Source organism: Rana temporaria, chromosome 1, assembly GCF_905171775.1.
Source record: "Rana temporaria chromosome 1, aRanTem1.1, whole genome shotgun sequence".
NCBI classification, from domain to species: domain Eukaryota; kingdom Metazoa; phylum Chordata; class Amphibia; order Anura; family Ranidae; genus Rana; species Rana temporaria.
The window spans coordinates 294809451-294835757 of NC_053489.1; the positions used below are offsets into that span (position 1 = coordinate 294809451).

The 26307-nt window shown below is 43.7% G+C and overlaps 1 protein-coding gene across 1 annotated transcript in view; it reads right to left on the bottom strand.

The window, feature by feature from the left end:
- Positions 1 to 26008, bottom strand: part of KIAA2026 (KIAA2026 ortholog) — a 73626-nt gene extending 47618 nt beyond the window's left edge. The window contains exons 1-2 of the mRNA XM_040357569.1: positions 25466 to 26008; positions 11859 to 12059 (exon numbers count right to left, since the gene is read on the bottom strand). Of these exons, the coding sequence (XP_040213503.1) occupies positions 11859 to 12059; positions 25466 to 25839 (575 nt within the window). The 5' untranslated portion in view covers positions 25840 to 26008. The remainder of the gene's footprint in view (positions 1 to 11858; positions 12060 to 25465) is intronic.
- Between the last annotated feature and the right edge of the window lie 299 nt (positions 26009 to 26307).

The window sequence follows — 26307 nt, forward strand, 5'->3', positions numbered from 1 at the left end:
GCGTACAGACGGTCATTTTTTGTGATGAAATAAAATGACATTTTTAAAAATGTCAATTAAAATGATCGTGTACGGGCAAAATGTCATTTTATGTCTTCTGAAAAATGACAAAAAAAAAATTCGAACATGCTCGAATTTTTTGTGTCGTTTTTCAAAATGACATTTTTTGTGTCAATGAAAATGATAGTGTGTGGGCAAAACAACGTTTTTAAACCCGCACATGCCCAGAAGCAAGTTTTGAGACGGGAGGTAAAACTACCATTCATAATGGAGTAAGCACATTCATCACGCTGTAACAGACAAAAAAGCACGAATCATCTTTTACTAACAAGTAACCAGCTAAAAGCAGCCTCAAGGCGAATAGAACTTCCCCTTTAGAGTGCCGTCACTTTGTTCATCATTTTTCAAAATGATGGTGTGTATGCTACATCGTTTTTGAAAATGAAGTTTCAAAAATGTCGTTTTTTTTCATCACTTCAAACGTCATTTTTTTTTCATCACAAAAAATGACCGTCTGTATGGGGCATTAGAGGTCCCAACAACTTGGGAAATTTTATCAAAGTGTCACGGCACTAGAAAGGTTGAGAACCACTGCTCTATATGGATGTAAAATTAAAGAGAGACAACAAAGGACAATGAAGCCTATCTTAAAAATCAAAAAAAAAAAATCAAAGGACAATGAAGCCTATCTTAAAAATCAAAAAGTAACTAGCCAAAGTTGATTAAAGGGGTTGCAAAGGTTGGAGTATTCTTTTTTTAATATAACAAACATATCATACTTACATCCATTATGCAGTTCCTTTTGCATAGTGTGGCCCCGAACACCGTTTTCTGGGGTCCCTCGGCGGCTCCTCCCGGCATTAGATAACCCCACCTAGGAGAAGCGCTCTCCCGGGGGGTTACCTTCCAGGCACGCTCCCAAGTCCAGCATTTGCGTCCATAGACAAGAATGCCAGACTCGGCCCCGCCCCTCGGCGGCCGCGTCATTAGATTTGAGTGACAGCAGCGGGCGCCAATGGCTGCGCTGCTATCAATCTATCCAAACAAGAGCATAGGATGCATTAAGGTGAAAAAACACGAGCCTTTACAACCCCTTTAACTGATGTGTCAATCAACAGCGTAAATATGTAAAGTAAAATAAGTAATGTCAAAGACAAAGTAAATAGAGGTTTGAAGAGTAAGGCCCCTTTCACACCTGCGGACCGTATGTCTGCTTTTTCATCCATCAGTTTGCGGATGAAAAAAGGACATACATTGGTCCCTATGAGATTGCGGGTGTCAGCGGATGAACATCTGCTGACACCCGATCTCATCCGCCTCCACAATGATCCGATTCTGCAGACGGAAGAAAACCCTTCCGTCTGCGGATCGGATGAACACGGACACACGGTCCATGTTCATTTGATCCCCCCATAGGGGTATCGCCCTGTCATCCCCTGGCTCAGCGGGGATCAACGGAGCGATCCCCGCTGAGCATATGGAGGCGGATTATTACTGATCCGCCCCGTGTGAAAGGGGCCTAACGATATTGCATGCTGCTAAAGTACTTCTCTCTGGTGGCCTATATGAGATCGTCCCATCACAGCATCGCTGTGGATGTCTGGGGTGTGGGTGAATATATAGCTAGTGAGGCAAGCTGAAATCAATTGCATAATGACAATCTAAATCAGCTGTAGCCGGTATGACAGATCATAGGGCCAAACCAATGGCAGCATCAATCCGTCAAGGAGTCCCCTGACGAGCGGAGCGAGCAAGCCCACTCTGGGCGCCGCTGCGTCACAGGCACGCATGCAGCCTACCTGTCTGCGCCTCACAATGGAGCGCAAACAGAAAGGAACCTGTCAAAGGCAGGTTCCCAAAGGCAGGGAGGTCCCAGGTATGGCCACCGAAGTGACCGGAATCAAGAGACCCCCGCGTGTCGGCCAGTGGGGAAGGGCACCACAATCTCGACACCAAGAAGTTAAGGCCGCCCAGGCATTGATTCATCCTCCGAAATACCATCGGCCACAAATGTGAACAGTCCGGTGGGGATGGTGGTCAACAGGGAGAGGCTCATCCATCAGTCTCACAATAGATCACTGGCATAAGAAAAAAATGACAGAGTGATAAATCTGTTGATAAAAAAGATAATGATAAATATCAGTTAGCAAATAGTTACTTGACAATGTTGTATTTTGAAGTGGAGCATGAAACACAAAGAAAAAAGAGGTAGCATAAGCAAACATACATAATTCCAATCATTACAGTGCCAGTGTGACCATAAGTGGAATATGTGCCCCTGTGTATGGCACAGATAATGGTAAGTGTATTGGTCTCTCCGAAACATGTATACTATATTACTCCACCTAAATGTCCAGTTCACATACGCCTGACTGAAAACCCTCCAGATATGAATGCTGTGGTGGTGATGGGACGATCTCATGTAGGACACCAGAGAGAGGTACTTTAGCAGCACACAATATCGTTACTCTTCAAGCCTCTATTTACTTTGTCTTTGACTTTACTTATTTTACTTTATATATTTACGCCGTTGATTGACACATCAGTTTGGGTAGTTACTTATCGATATTTAAGATAGTGCTTCAATAGTACCCTCATTGTCCTTTGTTGTCTCTCTTTATTTTTACATCCATATAGGAGACACATCAACTGCACTTTTCTGCAGAAACAACCACACCTTATTACACAGTGGTCGGCATTTTGGCAGGAGTTTGCACTCCATTCGTCTGGAGTTCTTGCCCCCAGTTGTGGGTCCGCCCCCCTTTCGGGTGCTGTCTGGCACCCGCTTCGACTGCATTTGTCAGCTCACAGAAATCCAGTTAGGAATAACATATTTCCCTGGTTGTTTTTATCAGTGATTTGCTTATCCATGTAAGTACAATCTCATTTGCTGTGATGTCATCTTATGTGTGCAGACATGCATTTTTTTTGTTCAAAGTAAAACTTTCATGTTAATTCAGTACTGAAACATATTGTAATCAATCTACTATTTTGTACTAATATTCATTATATTTATATTATAGAACACTTAGGATCTTTTCAAATGACAATAAGCCTCTGAGGAAGGACTACACGGTCCGAAACCTGTTAGGCGTAATTTCCTAGTATGTATCCTCGCTAGCCCAACATTGTATACAGGGCAGCTGAGCTCCATGCCAAGGTTGTATTGAATTTACTTGTCATTATTACCCTTTTATCATGTATTTTCTACCCCTTTGCTACTGTACTACCTGGTCTGTGTTTAATAATCCAGAGGGGTATTACTGTGCCTTAAAGCGGTTGTATACCCGCTGTCATTTTTATTTTATTCAAACCTTTATTTATTTCAAACCTGAAAAGCAAAAGCCATAATCAGCCAGTATGCACCGCATACTAGCTGATTATGAAATACTTACTTTGGAACAAGGCGAGAGGAACTTACCTGGTCCACGCCGAGGGAGATGTCATCTTTCCTCTGCGTGTCTTCCGGGTATCGCCGCTCCAGCGCTGCGATTGGCTGGAGCGGCGATGTCGTCACTCCCGCGCATGCGCGCGGGAGACTTCTCTCCGGCAAGGTCTGGCAGCTGCCGACCCTTTAGCCAAGGATCCCCGCTGTGCATGCGCCGCTGCAGTCAGCGGCGCAGCGCGGGGGGAATATCTCCTAAACCTGTAAGGTTTAGGAGATATTCTTTATACCTACAGGTAAGCCTTGTTATAGGCTTACCTGTAGGTTAAAGTGGTAGTACAGAGTTTACTACCACTTTAAGCACCAGGTTTGCTCTTTTATTCCAGTCTATAGCAACTTGACAAAACACATCTGTGGTGTTTATTAAATATCAGTAAGTTGGGGGGGGGGGGGGGGACACTTGGAGGGCATCGAAAAATGTGCATTAACGCTATAGGGTGCATTGATTTGCATTAGTGTCAGCATTAGAGTTTTTTGCAAGTATTAACTTAGCCTTGGTCACCTTTTCTTCCCAAGACTGCGATTGGACAACAGAAGAATGGCAGCACATTGATAAGAACATTCCTTTGCTCTCCTCTCTTAAAAGAGAAGTATGTTTTTTTTTGTTTGATGCTGTCAGTCAACATGGCTTCTGATCTACTTCTCAGCGCTCATTGGAGCGCTAAGCAGTGGAAGGGCGGGGAGAGGTTGTCTCAGTGGCTCGCTGAGACTGTCATCAATCAGGGCAGCTGGTGGATCCCGACTTGGAGATCGTGATGACGCGCTGCCCCGACTGATGGCAGTGACGTCAGCGGAGAGCGGACTTCAGACCACTCTCCGCTGAAAACGGGTCACAGGAGTGCAAAACAAATTGCACTCCCGTCACCCTTAGGAGAAGCCCAGCCTAAAAAGCTCAGGCTGGACTTAAGGAGAGGAGGTTCAGTTCAATGTTAAGCCGGCCATAGATGGTTGGAATCTCGGCCAGTTCAGCAGGAACCAGCTGAGAATCGAACCATCTATGGGCATGCAGATTGTACCAAAGTTGATCAATCAACTTGGGTACAACCAGCATGTCAGACTTTTACATACAATTATTTGCCAGCAGCTATAGCCGCTAGCAATAGTTACTGTGTTCTCCCCGGCAGGGATGGCTCCCTGAAACCCCCCCACCTCCGCCGGGAGAACACAATAGTTCCACAGGAGGAATTCCCCCATCAACACTGACTGTGTTGATGGTGGAATTGAGCAATTTTCTTTCCTGCAACCTGTGGTTGAATGAAAAAAATATCAAATAATCTATGGCCTGTGTTAGGATGACAAATTTTGTACAAAGAAACTGAGCCTTATGCTACCCATCCATCCTCTAGAGTGAGTGGTTTTAAATTACAAAAGAAAGCTTCAAGACAAATTGTATTTACAAATGCATTTAATGAACAGCTGAACTGTATTATAGCAGATCAAGGGTCAGATGCATTTCCCTAATCTTCTTCCAGGACAGCTTCCTGAGAAATAATAGGCTGCACCTTCAACAGGAAACACGAATTGAAAAAGAGCTTAAAAGCTCCTCCCACTGCACTTTTTCTCAATTTCATTGGGCTTCTGGCCATCCAGGAGTGCACATCATAACATTTATTTCTCTGGGTCTACTGAATGTGGTCATCTGCCCCCCTCAATGTCAGGTCCCAGTCTTTGAGCTGTGTCTTACTTTCTTATCGTAGGATTCTCCTTTCTGCCAGGCTGGACCTTGTCTCCCTTGTGAAGTGTTGGGGTAATTTCCGGCATCCTTGCTGGCTGTGATCCACATATTTCCTCCGGCCTATTGGCAGTGGAACAAGTGGTCCCTGCTTTCCCTAGTGGCAGTTTGGTGCGGTGCGACCTGGTCAGCAGTTCGGCAAGTTGGACATATAGTGCAGACTAGAGTGAACCAGAATGGTGTTCATATCGATTTCTGGCAGTGGAGAATGTTGCATGTCAAGAAAGCAGGTGATGCACTTCTGGTAGGCGGCTTAAACAGCGAGGCAGCCTTGCTTTACCTGGTCAGGCTACAGAAAGTCTCCTAGGGAGGAGGAGTGTTGCTGCCACTTGGCCTTCTGTCTGCCCTCGCTTGGCCATGATACACAGCAGCTCCAGTCTTACTGCACTCCAACCACGAATGAGGAAGGGAAAAAGGATGCAGAAGCAAAAAGGGACTGTTTTACATTCAAGATGTAGTTCTGCCTTAGCTTCTAGATCTTTGATGTGTGAGGTATGCGTATGTTTTTTTGCTGCATATTGGGGGTCTGTCTTTCTGTAAAAGATTTTGGGCTTTTGTTAACTAGAAGCATACAGTGCCTTGAAAAAGTATTCCCCTTTTATTTTACAAGTGTAAATGGAATTTTATGCAATAGACCAACACAAAGTGTGAAGTGAAAGGAAAATTATATTCAATTTTTTTTACAAATAAATATCTGAAAAGGATGGCATGCATTCGTATTCAGCCCCCCTAAATCAATACTTTGTAAAACAACCTTTTGCTATAATTAAGTATTTTTGGGTATGTCTCTACCAGCTTTGCACATCTTTGCCCATTCTTCTTTGCAAAATAACTCAAGCTATGTCAGATTGGATGGAGAGACACTGAACAGCAATTTTCAAGTCTTGCCACAGATTCTCAATTGCATTTAGGACTGGACTTTGACTGGTCCATTCTAACGCATGAATATGTTTTGGTCCATACCATTCCATTGTAGTTCTGGCTATATGTTTAGGGTTGTTTCTCCTGCTGGAAGGTGAACCTCCAACCCAGTCTCAAGTCTTTTGCAGACTAATGCCGCGTACACATGATCGGAATTTCCAACAAGAAAACCTTGAATTTTTTTCCAACGGAATGTTGGCTCAAACTTGTGTTGCATACACACGGACACACAAATGTTGTTGGAAATTCCGACCGTCAAGAACGTGTTGACGTACAACACTACGACGAGCCGAGAAAAATTAAGTTCAATGATTCCGAGCATGCGTAGGATTTTTGTGCGTCGGAATTGCATACAATCAGAACTTTTGCCGCCGGAAAATTTGAGAACCAGCTCTCAAATTTTTGCTGTCGGAAATTCTGACAGAAAATGTCCGATGGGGCCTACACACGGTCAGAATTTCAGACCAAAAGCTCACATCGAACTTTTCTTTTCGGAAATTCCAGTCATGTGTATGAGGCAGAACAGGTTTTCCTCTAAGATTGCATCTTTCCATCAACTCTGACTAGCTTCCCTGTAGAAGAAAAGCATTCCCACAACATCATGCTGCCACCACGTTTTGCGGTGGGGATGGTGTGTTCAAGGTGATGTGCAGTGTTAGTTCTCCACCACAAATAGCGTTTTGTTTTTAGTCCAAAAAGTTCTCATCTGACCAGAGCACCTTTTCCCACATGTTCGCTGTGTCCCCCACATGGCTTCTCGCGTACTGCAAATGGGACTTCTTTTGGGTGTCTTTCAACAATGGCTTTAATTTTGTCACTCTTTTAAAAAGACCAGATTTTTGGCATGCACAACTAATATTTGTCCTAAGGACAAATTCTCCCACCTGAGCTGTGGATCTCTGCAGCTTCTCCAGAGTTACCATGGGTCTCTTGTCCGCTTCTCTGATTATTGCTCTCCTTGCCCAGACTGTCAGTTTAGGTGGTTGGCCATACCTTGGTAGATTTGCAGTTGTGCCATACTCTTTCCATTTTCAGATGATGGATTGAACAGTGCTCTGTGAGATGTTGAAAGCTTGGGATATTTTTTTTTTTTTATAACCTAACCCGGCATAAGGCGCGGTTCACACCGTTGCCGCATGCGGCTCACAGCAAGGGGTCCAGTGTGTGCTGCTTCATATTTTTGGGTCCGATTTCAGCCCGAATTTTGGGCTGAGATTGAACCTGAAACGCACCAAAAAAGGCACGCATTTTTCCAGCACACCGCACCAGACCTGCTGTGGAGATATGTGAACCGGCTCCATAGAGAGACAGTCACATGTGAATTGGATGCGGAGAAACGCGCATTCAATTAGCATAGGTGTGAAACAAGCCTTAAACTTCTCCCCAACTTCATCCCTGGCCTGTCTGGTGTATTCATTGGACTTCATGATGTTGTTTGTTTACTAAGGTTCGCTAACAAACAGCTGTATTTATACGGAGATTAAATTATACACAGGTGGACTCTATTTACCAATTAGGCGACTTCTGAAGGCAATTGGTTCCATTCGATTTTAGTTGGTGGTATCAGAGTAAAAGGGGGATGAATACAAATGCACGCCACACTTTTCAGATATTTATTTGTAAAAACAAAAATTGAAAACCAATTATCATTTTCCTTCCACTTCACAATCATGTTCCACTTTGTGATGGTTTATCACAGAAAATCCCCAAAAAATTAATTTACGTTTTTGGTTGTACCGCGACAAAATGTGGAAAATTTCATTGGGTATGAATACTTTTTCTGTTTTAATAATTTTTATTACGATTTTGAGAAGAGTAAAAGCAACAAGAGCACTGTGCAGAGCATCAAACAATCCTTGCATGCTCTGTATAGACAATAAGAATTGGTACATGAGTTGGGGGAAACAACAGCAGAAAATCTTGGCTCCCAAATGAGCATTTGACCACCAACAAAAGTGGACACGAATAACATATTTTGTGTTATAAAATGGATATAAAACAACAAAACATTGTGAACACTGGGGAAGTGGTCATTCATACCATCACCCCTTGGATCATAAAGTGGGATGATAAAACCCAAGATTTTGAGGTCGAGACCACCTTAAATCGTAGGTAGGAAAGCCCACGTCCAACAACCACTGTTCACAAAGTATTACTCGTTGCCAAGTATTGTAACGGTCCCACAAAAGGGACTCCAGGCCCCCAAATATAAACATCCATTTAAATAAAAAAGGAAAAGAAAAAGTTAGGAGAATATGATGCCAAGACTGGCAGGAGTTAAGGAAACAAATAAAGAGATAAGAAGAGGAAAAGAGAAGAAGAAAGGAAATAGATTTGTCTGGGGATCCTGCATCAACTTATTCGTACAATAAGATTCATTCATCTGGGACCTGCAAGAAGGCAGGGGGGACCATATTTTGTCGAAAATGTATTGTTTATCTCGTAAGACACTCACAATTTTTTCATTCAACGTGATTCATATGAGTTTTTGTTTTACCATCGCAATGTCTATGATAGGCTTTTTCCATGCCGTTTTGCAATAGCGATTTTGGCTGCTAGAAACAAAGTAGATTAGGGTCCGAGTATGTTGCAGATCATTTTTAACAGGCTTATTTAGTAGGGCAATACTCGTATCTTTTAGTGATGTTGACCACCGTGACTGAAAAAATAAATGAATGAACCCTCATACAAAAAACGACTAACCTTGGGACATGACCACCACACCTGCAACGGAGAGCCTATCTGGCCACAGCCCCTGAAACAGGTAGCCAAGGTACATTTTTGGCAGGCGCTTCGGCACTAAATACCACTTGGTGTGGACTCTGTAACCTGCCTCAATCAAGGCAACATTAATGATCCATTTATGGATTTGTGTACTCCATTTACACCAGTCCTCCCCCTTAGGGGCTATGGACAAATCAGAGCTTTCCTTCTGCAAGGATAGGAGAAAGTGGTAAATTTGTTGCAGCAGGGGGGGGGGGGGGGGATCTCCAGACTTCCCGTGAAATAGGAAAAGGGGGGTGTATGCACCTATGATCGAGATAGTCACCTATACGGTACAATGCCTTGTTCAACCACCAGCCAAACCTTTCAGGCTGAACACCTGGTGGAAACAGGGGATTGCCAAAAAGGAGGAGCTCCAGGGATATGGGCAGAGCGCAAAGGCCACCTTCTACAGCTTGTGTCCCTCACATTTAATGAATGGGAAAGCATAGGGCACAGTATAGCTTAACAATGTTTTGGTGAAATCCAAAAGGACAAGATTCTTTTGTAAATGGAGAGCACACCTAGGCATCTATAGAAACCCAATCTGGTTGATTATGTTGGCTGTGAAGTTTGCATAATTGGGCGAGCTGTGCAGCCACATAGCATTTCCTAAAATCAGGTATGCCTAGTCGGCCTGAATCCATAGGAGCATACATTGTGGCCCAAGCTATTAGTAACCTAGGTAGAACGTATCTTCACGGAGGCAATTCTATCCAACCATGACAGATTCACATCAGACCATGCATGCACATCCTATAATAGCTTATCGAACAAAGACAGATAATTTGCTTTGTAAAGAGAAGAGATGGTGGGAGTCAGTCGGATTCCTAAATAGGGAACAAATCTCTGCTGCCACTGAAAAGGGTATTGAGTCTGGATACTCAAAGTCGAGATTGGCAAGTTGATATTCAGCGCCTCCAATTAAATCATGGTTGACCATGAGCCCCGAAATTTTCCCAAAATGTTTCGGTACGAATACTGTACATATACATCTTTTTTAAACTAACTTCATTGATAAAGCTGTTAAACCCAAGAAAAGTACTTGAAATTCCAAGCTTTTTAAGCGTATAGAATTTTGGCTTTATGTGAAGATAGTATCATGTGCCTGCCAAGATCAGAGGCCCTGTCCTACCCTGAGTTCCTCCTGGTGGTAGCACCCAAGTTCCTTTTCTCTCACAGGGAAGCCTTGCACTTTGTCAAATGAAAGTTTAGAATTTTGGGCAGGATGAGATGGATTCCGTCTTTTGCTCCTTCAGATCAGTTATCTCAGACCTAGTGCTCTCCATATCACAATCTGTTCCTCAGGTAAAGACACCAAGGGAGTTAGTTACGAAAGGCAAATGCACTTTGCACTACAAGTGCACTTGGAAATTCAGTCACTGTAGATCGAAGGGGACATGCAAGGAAAATAAATAACAGCATTTTAGCTTGCACATGATTGGATGATAAAATCAGCAGAGCTTCCCCTCCGATCTACAGCGACTGCACTTCCAGTGCACTTGTAGTGCAAAGTGGATTTGTGATTGGGGTTGATTTACTAAAGACAAATCCACTTTGCACTACAACTGCAGTCGCTGTAGGTCTGAGGGTGACATGCAAGGAAAATAAAAAACAGCATTTTTGCTTGTACATCACAGGTGTCAAGCACAAGGCCCGCGGGCCAAATCCGTCCCTCCAGGCCATTTCGTGTGGCCCTCACACCTCTCCTGCAGCTGCAGGAGAGCTCTAGCCCTCCTCTGGTCCCCCTCCAGACCCTTAATTTCTGCTTTCAAGTAATGCATACAGCTTCTTCCCAGCAGCAGCATAAGGTAAGGGGGGTGCACTGTGATGTAAAGGAGAGTGGGGGTCTCAACTTCTGATGGTGGGGTGGCTCTTGACATTCAATGTTAGAGAAGGGGATGCGCTGGACATCCAATCTTACAGATACAACCAGCCCTTTTGAGGGCAATAAGTGCTCATGCGGCCCACAATCAAATCAAGTTTGACACCCTTGTTGTACATGATTGGATGATAAAATCAACAGGGCTTCAAGCATTGAAGGTTCCATAGCCAGATGGATTAAAGAAGTGATCCTTTCCACATATAATAGGAAGGGTCGTCAGACTCCAGCCAAGAAAGACACATTCGACAAGATCTTTGACAAATTTTTTAGTTTGCATTCCGAGTTGAAGGTGGAGTCAATCATCTCTCAGGCAGCCGACACCTGGAAATACCATTATTAGTAGGTCTGTTTTTGTTTTTTTGCTTTTAAGTTTTGGGTAGAGTAGGAAATGGATAAAATATCTGCTTTTATTGGTTCCTGTCCCTGACTAACAGGCAAAGTTTTCCTTAGCTTCCTGTCAATACCTCCTAACTTAAAGGGAATACCCTCTTTCAATAGGTGTCCCCATTTATAGAACCTCCTCCTCTTTATCATTTTGGCAGATGAAATAAAAATACTCACCTAACTTAGTCATCTCTGTGCCTTTTCATTGCAGCCTGTGGGAGCGATGACTGGCAGATTTGCTGCTGCAGTCTGTGATGGAGTAAATGGTCAACACTGTGCAGCATAAAAGGGACCCTACCACTTAACAGCAAAAAAAAAAAGAAGGAAGCTGGCTGAGATTTAGCCTAAAGTGTTTTTTTTTTTTTGCCTAAAGTTCAGCTTTAATATTCAGTATATCAATAGGGTTAAGGAGTTTTGTTTGTAGTTTGCCAAACACTATTAACAGGTGGCTTCACAGTGTCAGATAACAAAATTGGCCAACATCTGTTTAGTGCGAGGATCTACATAAACAGTAAAAAAAGATTGCGGTTGATAGAACAGGTCAAGATCTGAATGCATGGCATTACCTGACTGTACAATCTTATTTAGATTTACAAAAAAGAAACCCTGCAAGGCCCTTCCTACCCAATTAAATTAAATTTATATCCATGCAAGCCCTTGCACTACATGTACAATCTGATTGCAATTAAGTTAAAATGTGTTGCCCAATTACTGGATATATTTTATACCTTTTTTCTTCTTTTGCCCTTAAAAACTCAGCTTGCTTTAGAACCTGCACCATTACAGATTCCATTGCACCCGTGTTAACACTGGCTAAACTTCTTGCCGACGATCTCCGTCTTGTTAATGCATACTCTGATGCTTTATCTTCCTCCACTCCACAAAGACTTGAAGATGATGCAGTTGACAATGTTCTATCTCGAAGGTTCCTAAAGGATTGGAATATATACATTCATTAATTGCTTTAAGTAGGGGGAAAAAATAGACATTGGTATTTTTGCTGCTTATACCTAGAATGAAATCCAAGAAACACTGCAAATAGAAAAACTGAACTGAAATCGTTTAAATAAAAAAAATAAAAAAAACACAGTACTAAGAAACAATGATGAGTTTGGTGCTAAATATCGTATGTATAAACAGTTTTCCTTGTGGGGTCCAAACTTTTTGTACTAAAGAAATTATGAAGATTTAAAAAAAAGGGGATACATTGCCACAGATTGACCTTTTTCTTCCTTATCTGCATCTACTGGGTGAGTGCTGTCGGCAACAATTGGTACTCTCATAGGAATAATTTTGAACAAAAACCCAAAATGACATTAGGCTGCATTTTAGGTGGAGTTTAGTGATTCTGGAGTAAATTGGTGTGAGCTGAAGGGACTTTAGTGCTGTATAGTTATTTGGCTCTGTACTTCTGGAGAGGGTTGTTCATAAGCCTCATGTCAGTAATTCATGAAAGCAGTTTTATTTTAAAATGAGAGTGCACTTAAGGCCTCCAACACTTGTGCGACCTGAAAGTCATGCAATTTTGATATGACTTGAAGCAATGCCTGGGGAATCTTGAGGTTTATAGACCTCAAGTCGCATTAAAGTCGGATCAAAGTAGTGCAGGGACTACTTTGAAGTCGCTGCGACTTAAAGTTGCACAGATATGAAAGGTAATCATTGGAGATCATGGGGTATGACTTTTCATGCAACGTTGCAGTCCCAAGTCACAAGACAAGTCAAAAAAGTGGCCTTATTAAAATTTTAATAAATCAGTTTTCAGCAGTGAGCACTACATTTTTTTTTTTTTTTTTTTAGCATTATCTTTGGGAGCTTCTCCTTGGGTGGCTTTACCTTGCTGGATGATTATTGAAGCTGTTCCTTGTAAGCCTAATGGAATAAAGCTGTTAGTATATGACTGAGGCAGACTGGAGGGTTACTACTACTACGCACCTTGCTGGATCCTGATATAATAAAGATCTACGCTGTGACCTTTGTAATCAAACGTTAACCACTTAAAGGATCACTAAAGGAAAAAAAATTTTTGGCTAAATAGCTTCCTTTACCTTACTGCAGTACTGGTTTCATGTCCTCATTGTTCGTTTTTGCTTTGAAGTAGCTGTAATTCTGCTGTGATCTCCACACTTCCTGCTTGTCTGGCTCCTTATGAAAAAACTCATGAGAGCTTCTCACTGTGGTCTAAGCTGTGTGTCTAAAACTCATCAGAACCAATCAGATTCATTTTAAAAAACAAAACACTGCCCTGGATTTGTTTGTTTTTGTTCTGTGGGTCTCTTTACTTCACATAAACATGAAACCAGTTTAAAACCGAAAGTGAAACTAGAGGCACATTATATGATAGAATTTAATCTATTTATAATCATTTTTAAAAGGAATCAGTTAACTTTTATGTCTCTATACCCTGTAAACAATCATTTCAGCAAAAAAAAAAAATTTCCTTTAGTGACCCTTTAACCTCTTGACCACTGGGCACTTAAACCCCCTTCCTAACCAGACCAATTTTCAGCTTTCGGTGCTCTCACAATTTGAATGACAATTACTCAGTCATACAACATTGTGCCCATCTGAAATTTTTGTCCCTTTTCCCCCACAAATAGAGCTTTCTTCTGGTGGTATTTGATCGCCTCTGGGTTTTAAATTTTTTGCGCTAAAAAAGAAAAAACACTGACAATTCTGTAAATAAATAAATAATAATCTTGTTTCTGTCATATTAGCGGGTATTGCGGAGTATTGGCGGTATTGCAGAGTATGGGGGGGGTTATTGCAGTGTATGGGGGGGGTTATTGCAGAGTATGGGGGGGCTATTGCAGAGTATGGGGGGGGTTATTGCAGAGTATGGGGGGGGTTATTGCAGAGTATGGGGGGGTTATTGCAGAGTATGGGGGGGTTATTGCAGAGTATGGGGGGTATTGCAGAGTATGGATTTTATTGCAGAGTATTGCGCAGGGAAGGATGGCTGGATCTGTGACTGCATTTGTCACAGATCCAGCCACAGCAGCTGCTGCTGCTGCTTCCGCTCTCCCCCCTCTCCTCTCACACTGTACCGATCGGTACAGAGAGGAGAGGGAGGAACCGGCGTCATGACATGACGCCGGTTTGTTTACAAGTGATCATTTGACGGAGCGATCACATGGTAAACCGCCGCTATCAGCGGCGATTTACCGCGATCTGTGATGCGCCGGGTCTTCTAGACCCGGCGCTCACAGACGATTCCGGGAGCGCGCCCCAGGGGGCGTGCGAGTGAAGGATTCTGGAAGGACGTCCTCCCAGAATAACTCCACCGCGCTGTAGACGTCTTTTGTCTATGGCGCGGTGGGGAAGAGGTTAAGGAACCAGCCTTTTTTTTTGCTATAGAATTACTTATTTATTTTTTTTAGCAGAGATCCTAGAAAATAAAATGGCATTTTTTTATATCACATGTTTTTTGATGAATTACAGGTACATCATCCAGCCTGGACATGCCACCCAGATGTGGCAACTCGCGACGCGCTGTATGCGCCGGTCGAAAGCATGTCAATCAATTAGGAGCGCTCAGTTCCGCAGATTACATACCCAGAAGCCGCGGTGAAAATGTACATAAAACGTTATGTACGGCAAGGATTAAAAAAAAAAAAAAAAAAAAAAAAAAAAAAACAGCCTAATGTCATTATCACAACTCGCCTGAATGTAATGTTAAAAAAAACGTTGGGGGTAAACCCCCGCTTTAAGGTTTGCTAAAGTAAATAAAATTTGACAGATACAGGACCTCGCTGCCTCCCTTCATCACTGGGAAAGAGGTTCTAGGATACATGAATTTCTCAGGCTGCTTTCTTATATTCGTCAGCCTATCAGGACTTGCTGAACTCTCTCAGCAAGGATTAAAAACAAAAGTGTGGCCTCCTACCCGGAGTGTGAACCCAGCCTCAGTAAAGCATTGCAGTATCCATTTGTGGTTTTGAATCAAACATAATTATGGTAATGCAGATGTAATGCAGTAATGCCTGCTGTGTGTTTTTTGCAGTGTATAGTAGAGCTGCACAATTAATCGTTAAAAAAATCATGATTTCGATTCAACCCCCCCCCCCCCCCCCCCCCCCGACGATCTCCAATGCAGACTTTGATGATTTTTTTCATATAACAAGTGGAGAGACTATCTGCTCACTCAAAAGAAAATATCTGCCAGTCTGCCAAGTTTTTAATGGAAACATTGTAACTAATGCTTCCTTCTTAGATCAAAGGGATAAACTTCTGTGTGCGTAAAGAAAAAAAATCCGTCTGCCAAGTTTGTAACATGAAACACTGTAACTAACTTCCTTCTTAGAGCAAATTTATGTGTGTAAATGCAGGAAGTTTAACCACTTAAAGTCTAAATCTTTTTCTGACACTTGTTAAAGTTAAAAATCAATATTTTTTTTGCTAGAAAATTACTTGGAACCCCTCAACATTATATATATATATTTTAGCAGAGACCCAAGGGAATATAATGGCAATTGCTGCAATATTTTATGTCACACTATCTGCCCAGCGGTCTTTTTTTTTTTTTTTTTCACGTCAGACTCTGCTCACATATGGCTGCGAGACTAGCTCACGGTTCGACCGCCCATAGCGTCTCTCTTGTGGCTTCGCATCATCCGTGGGTTTTTTTTTTTTTTTTTTTTTGCTCCCCCTCGTTTATTTTTTCTTTTTTTCTTTTTCTTTTTCTCCTTTCTCTTTTTTTTTTTTTTTTTGCCCAGCGGTCTTTCAAATGCAATTTTTTTGGGGGAAAAAAATTCACTTCAATGAAAAAAAAATAAAAAATAAAAAAAATAAACATTAAAGTTAGCCCAATTTTTTTATTTTATTTTTTAATGTGAAAGACGTTACGCCGCAAGAATCGTGAGAGAATCGTGATCCATCTTCTAACCAAAACAAATTGTGATTCTTATTTTAGCCAGAATCGTGCAGCTCTCGTGTATAGCAGGTGTCAGTATAAGAACTCCTTCCCGGTCAGGCTGCCAAGCATGTGTATGTGAGAAGTAGGTAGGTGTAGGACAGGGATATGCAATTAGCGGACCTCCAGCTGTTTCAAAACTACAAGTCCCATCATGCCTCTGCCTCTGGGTGTTATGCTTGTGGCTGTCAGTCTTGCTATGCCTCATGGGACTTGTAGTTCTGCAACAGCTGGAGGTCCACTAATTGCATATCCCTGGTGTAGGAGATAACTGGTACTACTCAGAGATTTTGCAGGTGTCAGTATAAGAACTCCTTCCTGGTCAGGTTGCACAGCTGTGAGAAGTAGATGAGTGAGGCTGCCCATTGATGAGATGTACACAGTATAGCCTTCCACCCTGGTCAGGTTGCCCAGCATGTGTATGTCAGAGGTGTGTAGGAGATGACTGGTACTATTCATAGCGCTATTGCAGGTGTCACTATAAGAACTTCTCCCTGGTCAGGTTGCACAGCTGTGAGTGTATGTGAGAAGTAAATGAGTGGTGCTAATATCATTGATGAGATGTACACAGTATAATAAGCCGTCTTCCCCAGTCAGGCTGCCCAGCATGTGTATGTAAGAAGTAGGTAGGAAATGACTGGTACTACTCATGGATCTATCACAGGTGTCAGTATAAGAACCCCTCCCTGGTCAAGAAGTAGAGAAGTGGTGCTGCCCATTTATGAGCTGTACACAGTATAGCGGTCATCCCCAGTCAGGTTGAAGAGCTGTGAGAAGTAGATGACTGGTACTACTCATAGATCTATCACAGGTGTTAGTATAAGAACCCCCCCTTTCGCAGTCAGGCTGCCCAGCATGTGTAAGAAGTAGGTAGGTGGGGCGCATGCGCGGCAGCGTCCAAGATGGCCGCGTAAGCTTGGAGCTCCGCACCACCTCAGCCATCCGGCAGCCATAGAACCAGACTCGCGGCAGCTGAGCACTCACCTGGAGGGAGTACCGCTCGGGGAACACCCGGGCATCGGAGATATGTATAGCGGCGCGGTCCGGAGGGGCCTAACACCACAATTCGCCGCTGAAAACGAGCAGGCCGAATCCAACATGGCGGCCACGCCTCAGAAGCAGGACTCGCTGACAGAGGGATACACAGAAGGAAGGCAAGTTCTCATTCCTGATACCCGGGCCTTTCCCCCCTCAAGCTAATGCTGGCACTATTTGCCTCATACCTCCAGCTTCTGCCTCCACAGAATCTCTCTCTGAGAGCCCATTACCTCACTATGCTTTCCCTCCTCTGGGAACAGCACTGGTACACCCAGAAGCCATTATCCCCTCAGGCAGCCTAGAACATGCTATACCCCAGAATGCAGGAGAACTTTTCTTGAAATTTTCAGAATTATTGGAGAGGGGTCTTGCTCAAACAGCAATTAGAATTACAAATGACATCCGCTCTGACTTTCAAATTCTGGGCTCAAGAATGGAAATTATTGAAAATAAGCTGGACATTACTGTTTCCAGGGCCAACCAAAATACTGATCACATCCATGTTCTGCAGGAACAACTAGATATCGCTCTAAACCGTATTGATGACCTCGGAAACCGTTCAAGAAGGGATAATTTTAGGGTCAGGGGTATCCCAGAGACCATTCAGGACACCCCCAAGGCGGTCCAGGAGCTGATTAAAGTCCTGATCCCCTCCATTACCCCTTACAAACTAGAGCTGGACAGAGCACACAGATCGCTGGGTCCCCTCAGGAGAGATGGTTCTCCCAGAGATATAATAGTAAAACCGCACTATTATGCAGTTAAAGAGGAAATCATGAAGATTTCAAGACAATCTCGGATTGTGTTCCAGGGACATGACATCCAAATATTCGCAGATATCTCCCCTATGACTATTCAAAGGCGCAGAGCCCTTAAACCCTTGTTAACGGTCTTAGCACAAAAGGAAATCAAATACTAGTGGGCATTCCCCTTTGCTCTAAAATTTGCTTACAAGGGAAAAACCTATTCATTCACCACACTCTGAGGGAGAAAAAATCTTGCTAGCCCTAAAGTTCATAAAGCAGGATCTGGCGATAGACACATCCAATCTGCAAGCGGGATCTTCCAAACGTCCCACACCGACTAGTCCACTCTCTTCTACACGGCAAATGAATAAAAGCAGACGCACTAAGGATCCAGTAACTACCTGACCTCTGAAAAGTGACTGATTTTTCTCTTTTCCATTCACCCAGGAGAATTCCCTGAGGTGATGTCCGTCTGCATCCCTTCTCCGTGTATGGGGATCCTTACAACGATGAACTTCAATGTTATTTATCTCTACCTACATTGTTTATACCTGCAGGAATGTCTTCACAGCACCCTGTTTTTGCCCCTGTTTCTTTAAGGGAGGTTGAGCCAGTTGATGTTACTATTTCTATAAACTTGATATGAGAGGCTACAATCAAGGTTCTTTCGGGACTCTGAACAAAACCCCAAAATATGCTTCGGGGACCATTTACTTTTGCCCACCCTCTGCTACGGTTTAATCCAAAAATATCACTTCAGATTCTTATTTTTATTTATTTCCTTGCAGAGAAGGTAGAGGTGGAGGGAAGAAGAGGGCGGAGGGAGAAGTAGGATAGGAAAAAGGGAACAGTATCAGATCGTGGACCATTGACTGTCTATGTTTCCTCCCGCTCCATTTGCATTTTTCAACACAGAAAAGGCTCATTACTTCTTTTTTTGTTTTTTTGAGTGTTACGGCTGACCGTGATCTATTTATTATAGATTGTTACAGTTTTTTCTTAATGATATGATTCATTGATAACTACGTTACTTTTTCCTTGACAACAAGGATGGCTGTGGCTGAGGCGGCTGCCTTGCGCCTCCGTCTAACTCTCGGCTGTGGATTTTCAGCGATCGGGAGCTGGTCTTGTAGCCCTTGATAGGGGCTACATTGGTTTAGTATTTGGCGATAGTGGGTCAGAATTTTTGCTCTCCCATTGTCGCTGGCATAGATTAAGCTATTTTGACATATATTTTTCTGTTCCTTTTCTCTTTTTATTCCTTTCTAACCTTTTTTCTTTGATTGCCAGACTACAGACAGTATTTCGTGTGCTTCGCTCCAGGTCCAGATCTCGTTCATAGGTCGTGCCTCCATTCATCGTACCTCTCGTCCTCTGAAGTAAGTGATAATGCATACACATGTTCCCGCTCATTCTATGATCATGCCTCATAACTCTCCGCCATCCCCCTCACTTAGAGTTGTCTCCCATAATGTACAGGGCCTGAATTCACCTGTTAAGAGAAGGAAGATGCTTCAATCCTATCATTCCCAAAAAATGGCGGTTGTTCTTTTACAGGAGACCCGTTTACCTATCAGTTACTCCCCCGCGTTCATTCATGCTCATTATCCCCAATTTTTTCTAGCAAACGCCGAGGATAAAACGAGAGGGGTAGCAGTTCTATTTGCAAAAACGTGTAGATTTAAATCTATTTTCGTACGTACAAGACCCGGAGGGCAGATATATTTTGGTCAAAGGAGTAGTAGATGAACAATTAATGTCATTTCTCTCATATTATGCCCCCAATAAAGGCCAGGCTAATTTCTTTCAAGCTATGTTTGATGTTCTGGTGCCACTCCTGGAGGGGACGGTAGTATTTGGGGGTGACTCCAATGTTGCGTTTGATCAGAGTTTGGACAAGTCCAGACCACTTTCATCACAGCTAACCCGCCCCTCTAGAGCCAGCTCCCGGATAGCAAAGTTGATATTTCAACAGGGTCTTGTAGATATTTGGAGGGAAATCAATCCTACAAAAAGGGATTACACCCACTTCTCAAATCCACATCGATCCTACTCTAGAATCGATCACATATTTATTTCCTCCAGACATATCCCTCTAGTTAGTAAAGCTTATATAAAAGATACGGCACTGTCAGATCACTCGATGGTCATATTATCCTTACAGGGACAACTAGCCATAGCAGACTTGCCTCATTGGAAGCTCAATGAAAATTTATTGAATGTCCCTTACATAGTCACAGAAATCGATAGGGCTTTGAATGAATACTTCAGTTTGAATGATGTTGATGGAATCTCGGCTGAGATGCTATGGGCTGCACACAAAGCTACGATCCGAGGAAAGCTTATTCAGGTTGCTTCCAAATTTAAAAAAGACAAAGCCGCAGAGGTAGAAAAACTTGAAAATGAGTTTACGGCCTTATGTAAAAAACATAAAAAAGATCAGACAAAGGTCACTATTTCTCAGCTGGATGCGGCCCTCGTGGCATTGAATCTAGCCCTCACGGTAAAGGCCGAAAAATCAATGGGCTGGAGTGGCGCAAGATTCTACCAGCATAAAGATAAATTGAGCACGATGTTAGCCACTAAGCTCTCACCGAGATTCCGCACATTTACACTCCCAAAGATTAGAATTTAGGATGGGTCTGTAACTCTTAATCCTAAACGTATACTTCATGAATTCCAAACCTTCTACTCTACTTTGTACCAGGCAACCAACGGTGCCGAAGGGTCTGACATTACGTCCTTCCTAGACCAGCTGCCACTTCCTAACCTCCATGAGACCCATGTGGACCTTATGGAGGCTCCGATCTCAACGGAGGAAACCCTAGAGGTAATTAAAAACTTGAAGGGGGTTCAGCGCCGGGACCGGATGGTTTCTCGGCGCCATACTACAAAACTTTTGCAGATACCCTTGCCCCCCGGCTTACAATTTTTTTTTAATTCCAAACGGAAGGGGGAAGCTATGCATCCTCATTTGAATGAGGCCTTTATTTCTGTTATCCCCAAACCAGATAAGGATCCTGAACAGGTGGAAAACTATAGGCCCATATGATTGATCAACAATGATCTAAAAATACTCACCAAAATTTTAGCCAATAGGATAAATGATTTTATTAATCATTACATTCATAAAGACCAGGTTGGTTTTATACCAGGTAGGCAGGGTCCGGACCAAGTCAGGCGAGCGGTTGATATCATCTCGATCCTTCAGTCGGGCTGGGATGGGGGCGTCTCCCAGGAGGGGTTTCTCCTGTCATTGGATCTCCAGAAGGCCTTTGACTCTCTTTCTTGGCCATACCTTTTTTCTGTCCTGAAGCACTGGGGGTTTACTGCGCTCACTATACTCTGCACCAAATGCGAGGATCAAACTACAGGGTTACTATTCAGACCCGATTGAGATTGCCAGGGGCACTAGGCAAGGTTGCCCACTATCCCCATTGATTTTCGCCATAGCGATTGAGACGCTTGCCATTGCCATCAGAACGGATCACAATATTAAGGGGGTACAATGTGGGCAACAAGTGCACAAATGCGCTTTATTTGCAGACGATCTCCTTTTATTTGTCACCTCCCCAATAACCTCGCTTCCAAACATTTGCAAGATACTTAACTCCTTTGGAAATGTATCTGGTTTGAGGGTTAACATGGGCAAATCCCAAGCATTAAACGTCTCAATTCAAAGTACAATTGTTGATCGGTTGAAATCCCTTTATGAATTTAATTGGGCAGATACTTCTATTCGATACCTAGGTGTAAACCTAACTCCTAAATTTGAACACCTTTACCAAGTTAATTTTCCCCCCATGTTTCGCAAACTAGAAGCTGACCTCCAGACGTGGGCACAACATAAAATTTCCTGGGTGGGCAAAATCAACTCTGTAAAAATGACACTATTACCTAGATTACTTTACTTGTTTAGATCCCTTCCGATAGCGATTAAGAGAGATCAAATCAGGTCTTTTCAGGGTAAAATACTTAAATTTATGTGGGGAGGTAAGGGATATATAGATTAGCACAAAATGTTCTATACGGCCCAAAGACAAAAGGAGGACTTGGTCTCCCGCACCTGATCAAATACTACCAAGCAGCTAGACTAGCACAATTATCCAGGGTGTACTCAACACTTGAGAAGCCTGATTGGATTGAGATAGAGAGACAGGCAGTTCCTAATCACTCCTTAGGCCCCGTACACACCATAGAATCCATCCGCTGAAAAATCTCAGCGGATCAGTTTCAGCGGATAGATTCTATGGGGTGTACATTCCTGCGGATATTTATCCGCAGGAATTTCACGATTCCAGCAGATAAAAATTTGTAGACATGTCTACAAATCTATCCGCTTGAATTGATCCCAACGGATTGATCCGCTGGTCTGTACAGACTCACCGGATCAATCCGTCCGAAGGGATCCCCCGCATGCGTCGTAATGATTCGACGCATGCGTGGAATTCCTTATATGACAGCGTCGCGCTCGTCATCATCGCGGCGACGGCGCGACACGTCATCGCGAGGGGATTTCGGCGCAGATTTCGATCCTATGGCGAGTACACTCCATCGGATTCAAATCCGCTGAAATCCTCGAGAGGATTTATCCGCGGAAACGGTCCGCTGGACCGTATCCGCGGATAAATCCTCTCGTGTGTACTAGGCCTTAGAGGAACTGATGTGGTGTTCCCAGAAGTCCAGGCCTGCAATAATGTCACCTGCACTGTCACAATCCTTTAGACTATGGGACGAATTGAGGCATCTTCCTTCCTTAATATCAAATGTTCGCCCACTGGCACAAATCTTTCATAACCCCCAGTTTGTCCCGGGAATGGATGCCAAAGAATTTCAATGGTGGATAGACAAGGGGATTTACAGAATCGGGGACTTTTTCCTCTGTCTCTGGTCCGCTCTCGTTGAAACACTGTGTGGAGAGGTTGAAATTACCGGACTCTGAGAAAATACGATATTCCCAAATTTATCACTTTGTATCATCGCTCTGGAAAAACAAGTCCTCTCCCCCGATCTTCACTCGCTACGAGCAATGGTGTAGCCAAAAGGCGGAGCAAAGGGGAGGCATATCTATAATATACACATCCTTATCGGAACCAACGTCCAAATTCTCGTACATGGAGGCTTGGGAAAGAGATCTACAAGAGACCTGGGACCTGGAGGAATGGCACAAGGTAGGAACGAGAGCTTTCAAAGGACTTGTTAACATTTCTCTAATAGAAGCTTATCTGAAAGTTATAATGCGATGGTATCTGGTACCTAGTAGGGTGGCGGCGATGTTCCCGACCGCCTCACCGCTATGTTTTAGGGAATGTCAAGCCCAGGGCTCCATGCTACATATTTGGTGGGAGTGTCCAAAAATTAGAGGATTTTGGAATAAAATCTTTCACCTACTCAGAAAAGTAACGGGCTTTCCGGTGGTGAAGTCCCCTCAGATAGCGTTGCTTGGTGTCCGCATCCCACAAGCCCCCAAAATTACTCAAAAACGGATTGATTTTATGCTCTTAGGGGCAAAAACTACTTTAGCTGGGGCATGGAAACAACCTACGGTATCTGTCTCGGCGGCCAAGAGGAAAATATCTTGGATCATGAACCAATAGAAAATGATTAGCTCAATTCTAAACACTACTAATCTATTTGAGGCGATTTGGGAGCCCTGGGCTAGACATATTGGTATATCCCTCACGCTGGAACCTTAGGCGAATTCTACAGTTGTTTACAGTCTGTAGCTGGCAATATCCTTCTTTCTTCTCCTTTTCTCTTTTTCTGCTCCTATATCTTTAGGCTATCTTTTTTTTTTTTTATATATTATTTATTTCTGTTGTTCTCACTAATACAACGTTTGATAGCAGTCACTGTACCTCGGTCTGCTTTAGCTAGAACTTGATGCTCATACAGCTCTAGGACCACAGGAGCTTCTGTATGCCTCGGTAGGTATCGTTAGGATTCTCCGAGGAGGAAAGAACTACTAGATCCTAGTATTAATCTCCTCACTTTAGAGCTCTCGACCGACTCTGGAGGTTTCTGTTATTCTGGAGCCGCGAGATGAGTTCTGTATTTAAGAATGTATCTCCTGAATTTATCGAATTAGCCTGTCCCCGACACAGTTTGTGCCCATAGGGGGTGTCGGGACTGGCAATAGAATTAAGTGCACTTATAGGGGATACCTGCTTTTATGTAATTGTTAGCATACGAAGTGGGTGGGTGACCTGGGTTTTTTTTTTTTTTCCCTCTAAAGATAGTTGTTTATCTGACATGAATACTTTGACAAGCATTGTACGTATTTAATACTGGCCCCAAAATGTGCTGGCGGCAATAACGTGTACTGTACTGCTCTTCAATAAATTTTAAACTGAAAAAAAAAAAAAAAAAAAAAAAAAGTAGGTAGGTGTAGGAGATGACTGGTACAACTCAGATTTATCACAGGTGTCAGTATAAGAACCCCTCCCCAGTCAGGTTGCACAGCTATAAGAAGTATACGAGTGGTACTACTCAGATCTATCACAGGTATCAGTATTGGAACCCCTCCCCAGTCAGGTTGCACAGCTGTAAGATTTATATGAGTGGTACTACTCAGATCTATCACAGGTATCAGTATTGGAACCCCTCCCCAGTCAGGTTGCACAGCTGTAAGATTTATATGAGTGGTACTACTCAGATCTATCACAGGTATCAGTATTGGAACCCCTCCCCAGTCAGGTTGCACAGCTGTAAGATGTATATGAGTGGTACTACTCAGATCTATCACAGGTGTCAGTATTGGAACCCCTCCCCAGTCAGGTTGCACAGCTGTAAGATGTATATGAGTGGTACTACTCAGATCCATCACAGGTATCAGTATAGGAACCCCTCCCCAGTCAGGTTGCACAGCTGTGAGAAGTATGAGTGGTACTACTCAGATCTATCACAGGTGTCAGTATAAGAACCCCTCCCCAGTCAGGTTGCACAGCTGTGAGAAGTATGAGTGGTACTACTCAGATCTATCACAGGTGTCAGTATAAGAACCCCTCCCCAGTCAGGTTGCACAGCTGTGAGAAGTATACGAGTGGTACTACTCAGATCTATCACAGGTGTCAGTATAAGAACCCCTCCCCAGTCAGGTTGCACAGCTGTAAGAAGTATGAGTGGTACTACTAAGATCTATCACAGGTATCAGTATTGGAACCCCTCCCCAGTCAGGTTGCACAGCTGTAAGATGTATATGAGTGGTACTACTCAGATCTATCACAGGTGTCAGTATAAGAACCCCTCCCCAGTCAGGTTGCACAGCTGTAAGAAGTATGAGTGGTACTACTAAGATCTATCACAGGTATCAGTATAGGAACCCCTCCCCAGTCAGGTTGCACAGCTGTAAGAAGTATGAGTGGTACTACTAAGATCTATCACAGGTATCAGTATAGGAACCCCTCCCCAGTCAGGTTGCACAGCTGTGAGAAGTATGAGTGGTACTACTCAGATCTATCACAGGTGTCAGTATAAGAACCCCTCCCCAGTCAGGTTGCACAGCTGTGAGTCTATGTGAGAAGTAGATGACTGGTACTACTCATAGATCCATAACAGGTGTCAGTATAAGAAGAACCCCTCTCTGGTCAGGTAGCACAGCTGTCAGGCTTCCATGTGTTGTCTATGAGAGCAGACTCACCTGGGCAGCAGTGCCAGCTTCTGCTCCAGCACTAGCTCAAGTTTCTGGGCTTGCTTGGACAGCCAATGGTCGGCGCCGTAGAGCCGGTAGCAGCCCTCCAGCATGCTCCTGAAGTCAGTGACAAATTGGTCTATAGCGCGGTACTGGCCCGAGAAGAACTTCTCTTCTATCTTGAGGAGAGACATGGTGCCCGCCTCCTCCTCCTCCTTCGCCCGCCCGGCTGTTCTCGGACTCCCGGGAACCGGCTCGGTGTCGCCTTCCTCACACGCCGAGCTGCTGACCTCCTCAGCAGTCCCGGTGCCGGGCGTCTGCCCCACCGCCATCTCTTCGCCATTCTCTAAAGGTGACAGCGCCGCTCCCGGCACCTCAGCCATAGCGGAACAGCTGAAACATCCGCTTCCGTCCCGCACTGACTCATTCCTACGGGCAGCCAAGCCACCGGAGCCGGTACAGCGCCGCCACACACAGAACAATCCGGTGTACCGGAAGCACTGAGGTGAGGAGCTAAACACTTCCCTGCTGTCTCCCTTGCCCCGCCCTCCGCGCTGCTCACAGCCAATAAAGAGCTTGGGCGCCGCCTGCCAATCACAGTACGTCATTTACCCGCGGCAGCTAGGTGAGAGGAGAAAGCTGATTGGCTGAGGCCGGCTTGTTTTGGCAGCTCTCACCTTGGCATTGCTAGGACAGGTGCGAGAAGGCAGCGATGGAATAGCCGATCGGCTGTATTGAGAATGGCAGGAGTGTAACGAGTGCGATTATAAACCGAGAGAAATATGTGGGCCTTACATTCCTGACCTGGTTCTGAAAATATAGTTTTCTGCCTGTCTCCAGTCCTAGAACAA